We start from the raw sequence: 15,655 nt of genomic DNA, 5'->3' as shown, positions 1-15,655 counted from the left end.
TTTCACAATTCAACTCACACAGAAAACTTTAAAAAATATATTTTTTTTAATTTTCATAGTCATAGTTGAGTGTTTACAGAACTTTTTCCTGCTATCTCAAAGGAAGTTTTAACCTTCTGTGGAAATCCTGGTTCGAATAAATATCTGGATAATCTTTTTTCGTATTTCCTTCGTCTTCACGGTATAAACTATGGGGTTTAGCACAGGGGGAACAAGAAGGTAGGCATTCGCCATGAGGGCGTGAGTCAGTGGTGACAGGTGCTTTCCAAAGCGATGAATGAGTGACACCCCAATCAAAGGCACATAAAAGATAAGTACAGCACAGATGTGTGAAACACAGGTGTTGAGAGCCTTCAACCGGCCCTCCCCAGAGGCAATAGCCATCACCGTGCGAAGTATGAACACATAGGAGAAGAGGATAGAAAGGGAGTCAGAACCCTTGGTAAAGATGACAGCGATAAGGCCATAGAGACTGTTGACACGAGTGCTGGCACAAGCAAGGCGCATGACATCTTGATGGAGGCAGAAGGAGTGGGAGAGGATGTTAGAGCGATAAAAAGGGAGCCTCTTGATGAGGAAAGGCACCGGGAAGACCACACAGACTGCTCTTGACAAGATGAGCACCCCTATTTTACAGACCACACCATTGGTTAAAATGGTGCCATATCTAAGAGGGCTCCAGATTGCTATGACCCGATCAATGGCCATTGCAACTAGCACTCCTGACTCGATGGCTGAGAAGGTGTGAATGAAGTACATCTGAACAAGACAACCATCAAAAGTAATGAATTTGTAGTTAAACCAGAATATGCCTAGCATAGAGGGCAGAGTGCAAAGAGTGAGCCCCATATCTGCAAATGCCAGCATACACAGAAAGTAGTACATAGGAATATGCAGAGAAGATTCAGACTTGATTGTAGAGATGATGATACCATTTCCAAAGAGAGCAATGGCATATATAGCACCCAATGGGAATGCCATCCAGTAATACTTCTGCTCAAGTCCAGGGATTCCAGTTAAGACAAAGTACAGATGCTGGAATTGAGAATGGTTATGATCTGCCATGAAGTCAATATGATACAGGCATGAGGAATCTTTGGAAATCCTGATAAGTGTCTTCCTGAAAAGACAATGGCAGTGTTTATTACTGTGTTACAAACTGACCTCTTTGAGAGTGAAGCCATTTTGTTTCCTCATTGAGTGTGTGCCGAAATTACCATTCTAAAGAAGATCTTACTGAAGAAATGCCTAATGGTCCAGGGAAAAATGACACACCCAGATATTCATCAGCCATAATACTACTTATATAAAATATAGAAGAAAGAAAAAACTTTCCCCTTTTCTATTCTTTCTTCCTCATTAAAGTCCTTCATGTTGATTAATCAGCAACTTATAAGGCAGAGCATCCTTCTTGAAAATCAATCTTAAGACACAGTGTTCCTTATTATTTGATTGGATTCAAATTTACTAAGCTGAGAAGCACACATCTTCTATTCAGATCCCAGCCCTCCCTTGTACAACCTCTATGTGAGTCATACCTAAGGTGACACAGCACCAGTGAATGACTGAGGATAAATTACACAGTACAATTCCAATAATAATAGCATAAAATATAAATTATTTATTTGCCATAATGATTACCTCTCCCACCAATCACTCTTCTTGGGCTCTTAAAATGCCTAGTTCGCATTTGTATACTTCTGCTCAAAGCCCAACCTTTCTTCATCCTGTTGAGTCTGGATGTAACACCAGCCTTAACGTGAATCCAAATACTGCAGTCATATCAATCATTAAAATGAAAGTATTTGTCTCTTCTAAATTGGTGAGATATTAGTAGAAGGCAGAATAAAGAAGCAACAGTTAAAATCTTTTCCAGAGTAAGCTATTTATTTTGTTAATGTAGAATACATTGGGGCTCACCTAAAGATCATTTCATGTTACAGTTTTTATTTCTAAAGCACATTTGTCATGCCGCATACCCTAGTTGGGGGAAAGATATGATCACTTTAATGAAAATATATAGTATATGCTTATATAACCAGAACCAGTATTTATGATTTTTCCAGAGACCCCCCCTTGAGAAGTCATCACATGATTCACAACCAGAAGTAGAATATACTCTTTGAAAACATCTCAGCATTAACATATGCAATTGTTTACTTTATCATTTGGCTGGAATCAAGTTTCATGTTGGCCAATGAAATATTAATAATATACACTCTATATCCACCTATTATGAACTCAAATCCCAGTTCTCCATTCACAGTCAGATAATATGAGACAATGACAGTATTTACTCAAAAGGATCACTGGGAAGAAAAAATAATATGAGCTGGGATCATGATAATTTAGAATATACATATGTTTTAATATTGATATTGTATTTTGTCTGTTTAATTTTGTTGCTCTTGTTTCTGGAAGTCTTATTTACTTTTTTATATGAAGCAGAGTTCTTTTCAGACAGTGGAAGTTGAAGCTGATAGTTTTTCCCACAACACAAAGAATTATATTTAATCAATATCTTTTGTAATTAAAAACATTTTCACCCTCTGTTCTGCTATTATTAAGCAGATCATCCTGTGCTTGTCCAATCTCATTCATGGCTGACTCTCTGACATGTTGGAAAAATATATGATAGCTGCTTGTAATTGTGCTTTAACTCTTCCAGCTATCTCTCTCTAAAGATTTCTTACCAAGAATTCCAGTGAGACATTTACTACTTCTATGCAATACTCATTTCTTTCCATTGTGCTTACAGAACACGGTTGACTATTCATTAAATGATTTCATCTTTTATATTAGTAGCTTACATTTTCTACCTCTCCAATAAATTATTGTGTCACATATCTATGCCTTAGTGCTTTTTGAGAAGGAAAACTCTTACTAAGCAAAATGCCTGTAATACAGATTGATGATAAAAGAATTTTAAAAGGTGAGCAAATAAAAGAGGGGTACAGTAGTGTGGGAGGAAATAAGAATAGGAGAAAAAACAGAAATCCAGGAGCAGTAGAGATAAAAGTTGATGCATTTAATTATTTATTAACAAAACTCTGAAGCCCAGATAATAGAATTAACATTCTTTGCTATTATTCTTTCATTCACTCAATTTAGGAGGAAAAATTCTATGACAATAAGAGATGAGGAGCTGCATAGCATTGTTGAGAATTAAAACTAAATGCCAAGGGAGTTGCAGACTCGATTAGAAACGGCAAACTCACAGCAACTCCTGACAGAGACCCTTTCCACATGAATCCTAAGTCTTGAGTTTATGTAAAATATCTAAGATCTAGAAAACAAATGGAATTCAATTCTATCTTCTGAAGATTGTGCCCTTGGACCCAAAACTCTGCCATTGGTGGCTTGATGGAGCCCTGTCCTTCTATGCTGTGCACTGTACCCCTCCTGGTGGATATGTGAGGCCATGTAAATATTCCATATCTGTACTTTAGGTTCCTAGTCTAAGATCTGTACATCTTAGATTGAAGAAGCAGATGGAATCTTTTATTCCACCAAGAAACAAAAACAGATCTAAATTTTCTGTAAATCAATAAGTGACTTCTGGGATACTAAAGATCCCCATCTATTGGCATACAGTAGACTATGACTAGGATTGGAAATAACAGGAGAAATTTACTCTTCATTATTTCCATATGTATAAAGGGAAGATGAGATTAGAGAAATAAGTATAAAATAAAAACTGTCCCAGCATAGACTAACTATAACCATCATCACTTAGTTAAACCATGAATGTCCAGCATAAGGAAAGAAATTTCCGACCTTGCTCAATACAGAAATAAGCACACCATAACCCATAGGTGACATGTGTCTTCGGCCACATTAACTCCATGACTGAAATCCACTGTTTCCAAGTCAGTGTGTTCCCTCTGGAACATGATCTCCATCACTGTCCTACAGGTTAGATTACAGAAGTTTACTGATTCACACCTTTCCCTTAAACTAAATGTGAGAAGAAAGAGAACAACACACAAGCCACAGGCTGCTTCTGGGGAGAAATCAAAGCCAAGAGACAGAGATACAGGAGGCATCAAGGATGCTTTCGTAGTGCTATCTTAAAATCTCCGTTCCCGTGGCCAGCTTGATCTTCCTACTTTTCGCTCACACTTACCTGCCTGCGGAGAGTACACTAACTAAGGAAAGATGTGAAACATCCCAGCCAGAGGCTCATCTGGCAAAACCATTGCCGTGACACGATTAGGAATTTTATGTACTGACCTATTCTAGGATTCTCCCCTTTATTGTGCAATGGAGACTTTTGCAGATCCCCTGGGCTTCCAAAACAGAGATCTCTCCAGGGCAACTAAACCAACCCCCAACCATTCGGGATTTTAAAATGAGATAATGCTGAGAGCACCAACTACTAAGACAGTACGTGGGGCGTTCCAGAAACTGGTTAGTGCCTATGACATCTTCTCCTGGCCTGTTTATGCATCTCACTGTTTCCATGCACTGAACAAGAGATATACACTTTTATTTATCTCAAAATACATCCAAATTTTAAAAGATCAGAGAAAAATACATTCGTTATTTTCCAATTTGGAAAACATTCCAAATTACAATGATTTTTCTCATCACTTTTTCTTATATTTCACCTTCACTTTTCAGTCATCAATATTCACCTAGCAAATCTAATCATAAGGCAAGTAAGAGGAAATATGGGGAGTCATTAGTCAATGCCTCCATCAATCAAGGGAAAATGAATTCTACAATATCTAGTTATCACTTCAGATAAAAAATAAAATAATAGCTGACAGCATTCATAATCAATAATATCTCCTATAATATTATTTATTACATTTATTCATAGTCTTTCACACACACGACTCTTTATAAATATGGCAAGTATATTGATCTCTTGTTCAGAAAAGATCATTTTAGAAATTGTTCCAGACAATTTGTAGAAATTAAATAGAAGAAATAACACAGGATAGAAATAACAGAAGAAACTCTGGCATAATTGTGCCCTTGTGTCCTATAATCTTAAAGGGGAGGACAAAATGATGACAAAGAATGGAATTCATGTACTGGTCCCTGCTCCACATCTGCTGTTCATCTATCTGCATGTTAACTCCAGATTTGTCAGCACTGGTACAGACATTTTTGTATTCTCAGAGTCCCTCAAAATGTTATGTTTCCAACTCAAGGTTCATCTTTAAATTACATAACCATGTTTTAGTATGATTACCAAGCTAATAACATAAAGATCTTTTCTACTTTCAACATCCTAACTTCTGTGTTCCAGTGTTCATAGTAAATATATCATCTCGCAATATATCATGCTGTTATTCAGTTTTTCTCACTTCAAACAAATAATTGTTTCTGCATTTGAATAATCATAATTTTATTTTAAATATCTAACAAATACTACTTTATTACTTATCCAAGTCAATCAATCAAGTATATCTCTATGTAATCTGATTTCTGTTGTTTTTCTCTCATACCAAATCAGCTCAACTATACAACTTTAACAAATTTTATCACATCATTTTTATTTTAATATGTTGGTTGATGAAAAACACAACTTTCTAACTACTAATATCTTACTAAGCATTTCTTTAACTTTATAACTCAGTTGAAAATAAAATCTGTTATTGATAGCACAATCTACTCTAAAATTTTTTATTCTTCTTTCATATGCTGCATCCTAACTGGTTTCTACTCCCTTTTTTCCTCCAAGTTTCTCCTCTCTACCACCTCCTTTCTCCATCTAATCCTCACTGTCTCTTCAAGTTTCCCTTCAGAAACGCCCAGGCCTCCAGGGGTTATCAACCAATTATGGCATGTCAAGTTGCAATAAGACTAGGCACATCCCCTCATATTAAGTCTGGACAAGGCAACTCGGTAGGAGGAAAGGGTCCCTAAAATAAGTAAAAGATTCAGAGATAGTCCCTTCTCCCACTGTTTGATGTCCTTCAACCAAAGAATAAATAAAGGAAAGGTGGTACATTTATACAATGGAGTATTACCCAGCTGTTAGAAAAATCACAACATATATAGGCAAATGGATGGAATTTTAAAAATTCATCCTGAGTGAGATGACCCAGACCTAGAAAGGCAAGCATGGTATAAATAATTTATAAGTAGATATTAGCTATAAAGTAAAGGATAATTATGCTATAATCCTCAGATCCAGAGAAGCTAAGTAACAAGAAGGACTCAAGGGTTTTGCATGATCTACTTTTATAAGGTATGCTATCCACAGACCTTCTCCTCTCTCTCTTTCTCTGTTTCTCAAGACCCAATCCTTCAGTCTTGTCCTGAATGCTATAATAAAACAGCAGCTTCAGCATCTCTTTCTCCTGTCTACATCCTCCATGGATCCTACTGACATTATTTCCTAACCACCCTCACCCCACTCGTCCCTGTACACTAGCCCCACAACACCAGGAGGCATTCTCTATGAATTTGCCAACTGAACTGGGCAGTAAAACAAGCATCAGACAGCCATCACACTCTCCAAAATCCAAAAGGAAAACAGAAACCAAGCAACAAAACATTAACCCAACAAAGACAAATCCAAAACCCATCACCTAGATCTGTAATCATCCCAAGCCCTGGTGCCTAGACATTGTAAAAGCACAATCAACAGCCAGGGCAATATGTTTCCCCAAGATCCCAGCTATCATACCACAGTAGTCCCTAAATATTCTAACACAGCTGAAACACAAGAAAAAACATAAAGCTAACAATATAAAAATGAAAGAGTTCCTAAGAGAAAATTAATAAATCCCTTAAGAAAATTTAGGAAAACACAAATAAAGGGGAGGAAATTAGTAAATACCTTATAGAAAGCCAAGAGAAAAAGTTGATAGAAATGAGCAAATCCATTTAAGACCCAAAAACAGAAATAGAAATAATAAAGAAAATATAAACTAAGAAAGTTGTGGGGAAGTCCCACACCCGCGGATCCCGGCCCGCAGCAGCTCTCTGCTCCCAGACCCGGTGAGTGAGAGACCCAACCGCCTGGTCAGGTGGGCACTCCTGAGGCTGCAGAGCAGAAGAGACCACCAACACTGCTCACCCCTGCCCACATCCCTGGCCCAAGAGGAAACTGTATAAGGCCTCTGGGCTCCCGTGGGGGAGGGCCCAGGAGCGGCAGGACTTCTGCGCCTGAGACACCGCCGGATCCTGAAAGAAACAGACCGGATAAACAGTTCTCTGCACCCAAATCCCGTGGGAGGGAGAGCTAAACCTTCAGAGAGGCAGACAAGCCTGGGAAACCAGAAGAGACTGCTCCCTGCACACACATCTCGGACGCCAGAGGAAAAAGCCAAAGACCATCTGGAACCCTGGTGCACTGAAGCTCCCGGAAGGGGCGGCACAGGTCTTCCTGGTTGCTGCCACTGCAGAGAGCCCCTGGGCAGCACCCCACGAGCGAACCTGAGCCTCGGGACCACAGGTAGGACCAAATTTTCTGCTGCAAGAAAGCTGCCTGGTGAGCTTGGGACACACGGAAGCAGAATTTCTCTAGGACCCCGCACGGTCTGTGTTTACCGGAAGTCCCACACCCGCGGATCCCGGCCCGCAGCAGCTCTCTGCTCCCAGACCCGGTGAGAGAGAGACCCAACCGCCTGGTCAGGTGGGCACTCCTGAGGCTGCAGAGCAGAAGAGACCACCAACACTGCTCACCCCTGCCCACATCCCTGGCCCAAGAGGAAACTGTATAAGGCCTCTGGGCTCCCGTGGGGGAGGGCCCAGGAGCGGCAGGACTTCAGCGCCTGAGACACCGCCGGATCCTGAAAGAAACAGACCGGATAAACAGTTCTCTGCACCCAAATCCCGTGGGAGGGAGAGCTAAACCTTCAGAGAGGCAGACAAGCCTGGGAAACCAGAAGAGACTGCTCCCTGCACACACATCTCGGACGCCAGAGGAAAAAGCCAAAGACCATCTGGAACCCTGGTACACTGAAGCTCCCGGAAGGGGCGGCACAGGTCTTCCTGGTTGCTGCCGCTGCAGAGAGCCCCTGGGCAGCACCCCACGAGCGAACCTGAGCCTCGGGACCACAGGTAAGACCAAATTTTCTGCTGCAAGAAAGCTGCCTGGTGAACTCAAGACACAGGCCCACAGGAACAGCTGAAGACCTGTAGAGAGGAAAAACTACACGCCCGAAAGCAGAACACACTGTCCCCATAACTGACGGAAAGAGAGGAAAACAGGTCTACAGCACTCCTGACACACAGGCTTATAGGTCAGTCTACCCACTGTCAGAAATAGCAGAACAAAGTAACACTAGAGATAATCTGATGGCGAGAGGCAAGCGCAGGAACCCAAGCAACAGAAACCAAGACTGCATGCCATCATCGGAGCCCAATTCTCCCACCAAAACAAACATGGAATATCCAAACACACCAGAAAAGCAAGATCTAGTTTCAAAATCATATTTGATCATGATGCTGGAGGACTTCAAGAAAGACATGAACACACTTAGGGAAACACAGGAAATCATTAATAAACAAGTAGAAGCCTACAAAGAGGAATGGCAAAAATCCCTGAAAGAATTCCAGGAAAACACAATCAAACAGATGAAGGAATTAAAAATGGAAATAGAAGCAATCAAGAAAGAACACATGGAAACAACCCTGGATATAGAAAACCAAAAGAAGAGACAAGGAGCTGTAGATACAAGCTTCACCAACAGAATACAAGAGATGGAAGAGAGAATCTCAGGAGCAGAAGATTCCATAGAAATCATTGACTCAACTGTCAAAGATAATGTAAAGCGGAAAAAGCTACTGGTCCAAAACATACAGGAAATCCAGGACTCAATGAGAAGATCAAACCTAAGGATAATAGGTATAGAAGAGAGTGAAGACTCCCAGCTCAAAGGACCAGTAAATATCTTCAACAAAATCATAGAAGAAAACTTCCCTAACCTAAAAAAAGAGATACCCATAGGCATACAAGAAGCCTACAGAACTCCAAATAGATTGGACCAGAAAAGAAACACCTCCCGTCACATAATTGTCAAAACACCAAACACACAAAATAAAGAAAGAATATTAAAAGCAGTAAGGGAAAAAGGTCAAGTAACATATAAAGGCAGACCTATCAGAATCACACCAGACTTCTCGCCAGAAACTATGAAGGCCAGAAGATCCTGGACTGATGTCATACAGACCCTAAGAGAACACAAATGCCAGCCCAGGTTACTGTATCCAGCAAAACTCTCAATTAACATTGATGGAGAAACCAAGATATTCCATGACAAAACCAAATTTACACAATATCTTTCTACAAATCCAGCACTACAAAGGATAATAAATGGTAAAGCCCAACATAAGGAGGCAAGCTATACCCTAGAAGAAGCAAGAAACTAATCGTCTTGGCAACAAAACAAAGAGAATGAAAGCACACAAACATAACCTTACATCCAAATATGAATATAACGGGAAGCAATAATCACTATTCCTTAATATCTCTCAATATCAATGGCCTCAACTCCCCAATAAAAAGACATAGATTAACAAACTGGATACGCAACGAGGACCCTGCATTCTGCTGCCTACAGGAAACACACCTCAGAGACAAAGACAGACACTACCTCAGAGTGAAAGGCTGGAAAACAACTTTCCAAGCAAATGGTCAGAAGAAGCAAGCTGGAGTAGCCATTCTAATATCAAATAAAATCAATTTCCAACTAAAAGTCATCAAAAAAGATAAGGAAGGACACTTCATATTCATCAAAGGAAAGATCCACCAAGATGAACTCTCAATCCTAAATATCTATGCCCCAAATACAAGGGCACCTACATACGTAAAAGAAACCTTACTAAAGCTCAAAACACACATTGCACCTCACACAATAATAGTGGGAGATTTTAACACCCCACTCTCATCAATGGACAGATCATGGAAACAGAAATTAAACAGTGATGTCGACAGACTAAGAGAAGTCATGAGCCAAATGGACTTAACGGATATTTATAGAACATTCTATCCTAAAGCAAAAGGATATACCTTCTTCTCAGCTCCTCATGGTACTTTCTCCAAAATTGACCATATAATTGGTCAAAAAACGGGCCTCAACAGGTACAAAAAGATAGAAATAATCCCATGCGTGCTATCAGACCACCACGGCCTAAAACTGGTCTTCAATAACAATAAGGGAAGAATGCCCACATATACGTGGAAATTGAACAATGCTCTACTCAATGATAACCTGGTCAAGGAAGAAATAAAGAAAGAAATTAAAAACTTTTTAGAATTTAATGAAAATGAGGATACAACATACTCAAACTTATGGGACACAATGAAAGCTGTGCTAAGAGGAAAACTCATAGCGCTGAGTGCCTGCAGAAAGAAACAGGAAAGAGCATATGTCAGCAGCTTGACAGCACACCTAAAAGCTCTAGAACAAAAAGAAACAAATACACCCAGGAGGAGTAGAAGGCAGGAAATAATCAAACTCAGAGCTGAAATCAACCAAGTAGAAACAAAAAGGGCCATAGAAAGAATCAACAGGACCAAAAGTTGGTTCTTTGAGAAAATCAACAAGATAGATAAACCCTTAGCCAGACTAACGAGAGGACACAGAGAGTGCGTCCAAATTAACAAAATCAGAAATGAAAAGGGAGACATAACTACAGATTCAGAGGAAATTCAAAAAATCATCAGATCTTACTATAAAAACCTATATTCAACAAAATTTGAAAATCTTCAGGAAATGGACAATTTCCTAGACAGATACCAGGTATCAAAGTTAAATCAGGAACAGATAAACCAGTTAAACAACCCCATAACTCCTAAGGAAATAGAAGCAGTCATTAAAGGTCTCCCAACCAAAAAGAGCCCAGGTCCAGATGGGTTTAGTGCAGAATTCTATCAAACCTTCATAGAAGACCTCATACCAATATTATCCAAACTATTCCACAAAATTGAAACAGATGGAGCCCTACCAAATTCCTTCTACGAAGCTACAATTACTCTTATACCTAAACCACACAAAGACACAACAAAGAAAGAGAACTTCAGACCAATTTCCCTTATGAATATCGACGCAAAAATACTCAATAAAATTCTGGCAAACCGAATTCAAGAGCACATCAAAACAATCATCCACCATGATCAAGTAGGCTTCATCCCAGGCATGCAGGGATGGTTTAATATACGGAAAACCATCAACGTGATCCATTATATAAACAAACTGAAAGAACAGAACCACATGATCATTTCATTAGATGCTGAGAAAGCATTTGACAAAATTCAACACCCCTTCATGATAAAAGTCCTGGAAAGAATAGGAATTCAAGGCCCATACCTAAACATAGTAAAAGCCATATACAGCAAACCAGTTGCTAACATTAAACTAAATGGAGAGAAACTTGAAGCAATCCCACTAAAATCAGGGACTAGACAAGGCTGCCCACTCTCTCCCTACTTATTCAATATAGTTCTTGAAGTTCTAGCCAGAGCAATCAGACAACAAAAGGAGATCAAAGGGATACAGATCGGAAAAGAAGAGGTCAAAATATCACTATTTGCAGATGATATGATAGTATATTTAAGTGATCCCAAAAGTTCCACCAGAGAACTACTAAAGCTGATAAACAACTTCAGCAAAGTGGCTGGGTATAAAATTAACTCAAATAAATCAGTTGCCTTCCTCTATACAAAAGAGAAACAAGCCGAGAAAGAAATTAGGGAAACGACACCCTTCATAATAGACCCAAATAATATAAAGTACCTCGGTGTGACTTTAACCAAGCAAGTAAAAGATCTGTACAATAAGAACTTCAAGACACTGAAGAAAGAAATTGAAGAAGACCTCAGAAGATGGAAAGATCTCCCATGCTCATGGATTGGCAGGATTAATATAGTAAAAATGGCCATTTTACCAAAAGCGATCTACAGATTCAATGCAATCCCCATCAAAATACCAATCCAATTCTTCAAAGAGTTAGACAGAACAATCTGCAAATTCATCTGGAATAACAAAAAACCCAGGATAGCTAAAACTATCCTCAACAATAAAAGGACTTCAGGGGGAATCACTATCCCTGAACTCAAGCAGTATTACAGAGCAATAGTGATAAAAACTGCATGGTATTGGTACAGAGACAGACAGATAGACCAATGGAATAGAATTGAAGACCCAGAAATGAACCCACACACCTATGGTCACTTGATTTTTGACAAAGGAGCCAAAACCATCCATTGGAAAAAAGATAGCATTTTCAGCAAATGGTGCTGGTTCAACTGGAGGGCAACATGTAGAAGAATGCAGATCGATCCATGCTTATCACCCTGTACAAAGCTTAAGTCCAAGTGGATCAAGGACCTCCACATCAAACCAGACACACTCAAACTAATAGAAGAAAAACTAGGGAAGCATCTGGAACACATGGGCACTGGAAAAAATTTCCTGAACAAAACACCAATGGCTTATGCTCTAAGATCAAGAATTGACAAATGGGATCTCATAAAACTGCAAAGCTTCTGTAAGGCAAAGGACACTGTGGTTAGGACAAAACGGCAACCAACAGATTGGGAAAAGATCTTTACCAACCCTACAACAGATAGAGGCCTTATATCCAAAATATACAAAGAACTCAAGAAGTTAGACCGCAGGGAAACAAATAACCCTATTAAAAAATGGGGTTCAGAGCTAAACAAAGAATTCACAGCTGAGGAATGCCGAATGGCTGAGAAACACCTAAAGAAATGTTCAACATCTTTAGTCATAAGGGAAATGCAAATCAAAACAACCCTGAGATTTCACCTCACACCAGTGCGATTGGCTAAGATCAAAAACTCAGGTGACAGCAGATGCTGGCGAGGATGTGGAGAAAGAGGAACACTCCTCCATTGTTGGTGGGATTGCAGACTGGTGCAACCATTCTGGAAATCAGTCTGGAGGTTCCTCAGAAAATTGGACATTGAACTGCCTGAGGATCCAGCTATACATCTCTTGGGCATATACCCAAAAGATGCCTCAACATATAAAAGAGACACGTGCTCCACTACGTTCATTGCAGCCTTATTTATAATAGCCAGAAAATGGAAAGAACCCAGATGCCCTTCAACAGAGGAATGGATACAGAAAATGTGGTACATCTACACAATGGAATATTACTCAGCTATCAAAAACAACGAGTTTATGAAATTCGTAGGCAAATGGTTGGAACTGGAAAATATCATCCTGAGTGAACTAACCCAATCACAGAAAGACATACATGGTATGCACTCATTGATAAGTGGCTATTAGCCCAAATGCTTGAATTACCCTAGATCCCTAGAACAAACGAAACTCAAGACGGATGATCAAAATGTGAATGCTTCACTCCTTCTTTAAATGAGGAAAAAGAATACCCTTGGCAGGGAAGGGAGAGGCAAAGATTAAAACAGAGACTGAAGGAACACCCATTCAGAGCCTGTCCCACATTTGGCCCATACATATACAGCCACCCAATTGGACTAGATGGATGAAGCAAAGAAGTGCAGACCGACAGGAGCCGGATGTAGATCGCTCCTGAGAGACACAGCCAGAATACAGCAAATACAGAGGCGAATGCCAGCAGCAAACCACTGAACTGAGAATAGGTCCCCTATTGAAGGAATCAGAGAAAGAACTGGAAGAGCTTGAAGGGGCTCGAGACCCCAAAAGTACAACAATGCCAAGCAATCAGAGCTTCCAGGGACTAAGCCACTACCTAAAGACTATACATGGACTGACCCTGGACTCTGACCCCATAGGTAGCAATGAATATACTAGTAAGAGCACCAGTGGAAGGGGAAGCCCTGGGTCCTGCTAAGACTGAACCCCCAGTGAACTAGTCTATGGGGGGAGGGCGGCAATGGTGGGAGGGTTGGGAGGGGAACACCCATAAGGAAGGGGAGGGGGGAGGGGGATGTTTGCCCGGAAACCGGGAAAGGGAATAACACTCGAAATGTATATAAGAAATACTCAAGTTAATAAAAAAAAAAAAAAAAGAAAAAAAAAAGAAAGTTGTGAAAATGAAAAATTTAGTAATGCAAACAAAAACTACAGAGGCAAGTTTCACCAATGAAATACAAGAGGTGGAAGAGAGAATCTGTCAAGTAAAATATTAAATCTAAAAAATTACTGGCACAAAATATCCAAAAAATATGGGAGCACTATGAAAAGACCAAACCTATGAATAATAGGAATAAAAGAAAGAGAAATATCCCAATTCAAACAACCAGAAAATATTTTCAACAAAATTCATAGAAGAAAGTTTTCCTCATGAAAAATAAAGATGCCTATAGAAGTACAAAAAGTATACAGAACCCAAAATAGATATAACCAGGAAAAAACCTTGCCACATACTAATCAAAACAATAAACATAAAAAAGAGAAAAATATTAAAAGCTGTAAGAGAAAAAGACCAAATAACATATAAATTCAGATCTATTAAATTACACCTGACTTCTCCGTAAAGAATCTAAAAGTCAGAAGGGCCTGAAGAGATGTGCTTCAAACTCTAACACCAGAGATGCCTGTCCAAACTATACTATACCCAGCAAAACATTCAAACATTATAGATGGAGAAATATTCTATAATAAAGTCAAATTTTTACAATCTCTATTTACAAACTCAACCCTACAGAAAATGCTAGAAGGAAAACTCCAACCTATGGCGGTTAATTACAATTATATAAACACAGAAATAAATAATCTTACATCAGCAAAATCAAAAGAGAACCACAAATACCATCATCATCAACAACAACAAAACAATAGGAATCAATAATCATTGGTCATTGATATCCCTCAATATCAATGTAATGTATTAATTCCCCTCGCCTTCAAAAGACAAAGACTCAGAATGTACACAAAAGCAGAATCCTTCCTTCTGTTGCATCCAAGAAATACATCTCAACATCAAAGATGGTCATTACCTAAAGGTAAAGGCTTGGAAAAAGATATGCCAAGCAAATAGACCTATGAAGCAAACTTGTGTAACTGTTTTAATATCTAACAAAATAGACTTCAAACCAAAACTAAATATCCCAAAGACTCAAAGACCAAATACAATTGTTCTAAAGGAGGAGGAAGAAGCAGCAGCAAGAGAAAAGAGGAGGAGGAAAGCCCGATCAACAGACTGACTGAGATGAAATGATTCCTAATGAAATGATTCCTAAGGACATTCTTCGTACTCTATCCAGTCATCAGGGAAGTCTCCTCCAGCTGCAGACCAGAAAAGATACAGAGACCTGTAGCCAGACATTATGTAGAAAGAGAGTCTAAATTTGAAATCTCCATCAAACCTCTCCCCTCAGAGCTTAGGGAATACTGTGGAAGAGTGAGTGGAAAGCTTCTAAGAACCAGGGTATGGAGAGCATTCAGGGAATAAACTGAGCAATGTGCACATGAGCTTATAGACACTGAAGCAGGAAGAACAGGGCTTATGGGAGTCTACAGCAGTTCCTCTGTGTATGTATTAAAGCTGTTAGTTGGGAGGGGGGACATGAAGAGGGGAAAACAAATGGGATGTAAATTGAATTTTAAAAATCTGTCAAAAAACCCACAGTTTTTTTTAGTTATTCTTTGTTTTGTTTTGGTTTTGGTTTTGTATTTTATGGAACTCCTGACTATGAGAATAAGTAGGTCTCTGAATTTGTTACCTGCACTTGAGACTCTCTACCTCCTATGTTGGCTGCCCTCTCCTATGTTAA

General features: G+C 39.4%; 1 protein-coding gene across 1 annotated transcript; it reads right to left on the bottom strand.

Moving 5' to 3' along the window:
- Nucleotides 1-108: 108 nt before the first annotated feature.
- On the bottom strand, nt 109-1,169 carry Or51h5 (olfactory receptor family 51 subfamily H member 5). The gene has a single exon (NM_001409144.1). It carries the CDS (start codon nt 1,063-1,065, stop codon nt 109-111), a length of 957 nt encoding a protein of 318 aa, NP_001396073.1. The 5' UTR covers nt 1,066-1,169.
- Nucleotides 1,170-15,655: the final 14,486 nt, after the last annotated feature.

The sequence above is a fragment of the Rattus norvegicus genome, chromosome 1 (genome assembly GCF_036323735.1).
Source record: "Rattus norvegicus strain BN/NHsdMcwi chromosome 1, GRCr8, whole genome shotgun sequence".
Lineage (NCBI taxonomy): Eukaryota > Metazoa > Chordata > Mammalia > Rodentia > Muridae > Rattus > Rattus norvegicus.
This window is presented reverse-complemented; position numbering and strand designations above follow the sequence as displayed.

What these genes read in the sequence shown, in the direction of transcription:
- Or51h5 (NM_001409144.1), bottom strand. Translation starts at nt 1,065, where the DNA reads ATGGCAGATCATAACCATTCTCAATTCCAGCATCTGTACTTTGTCTTA.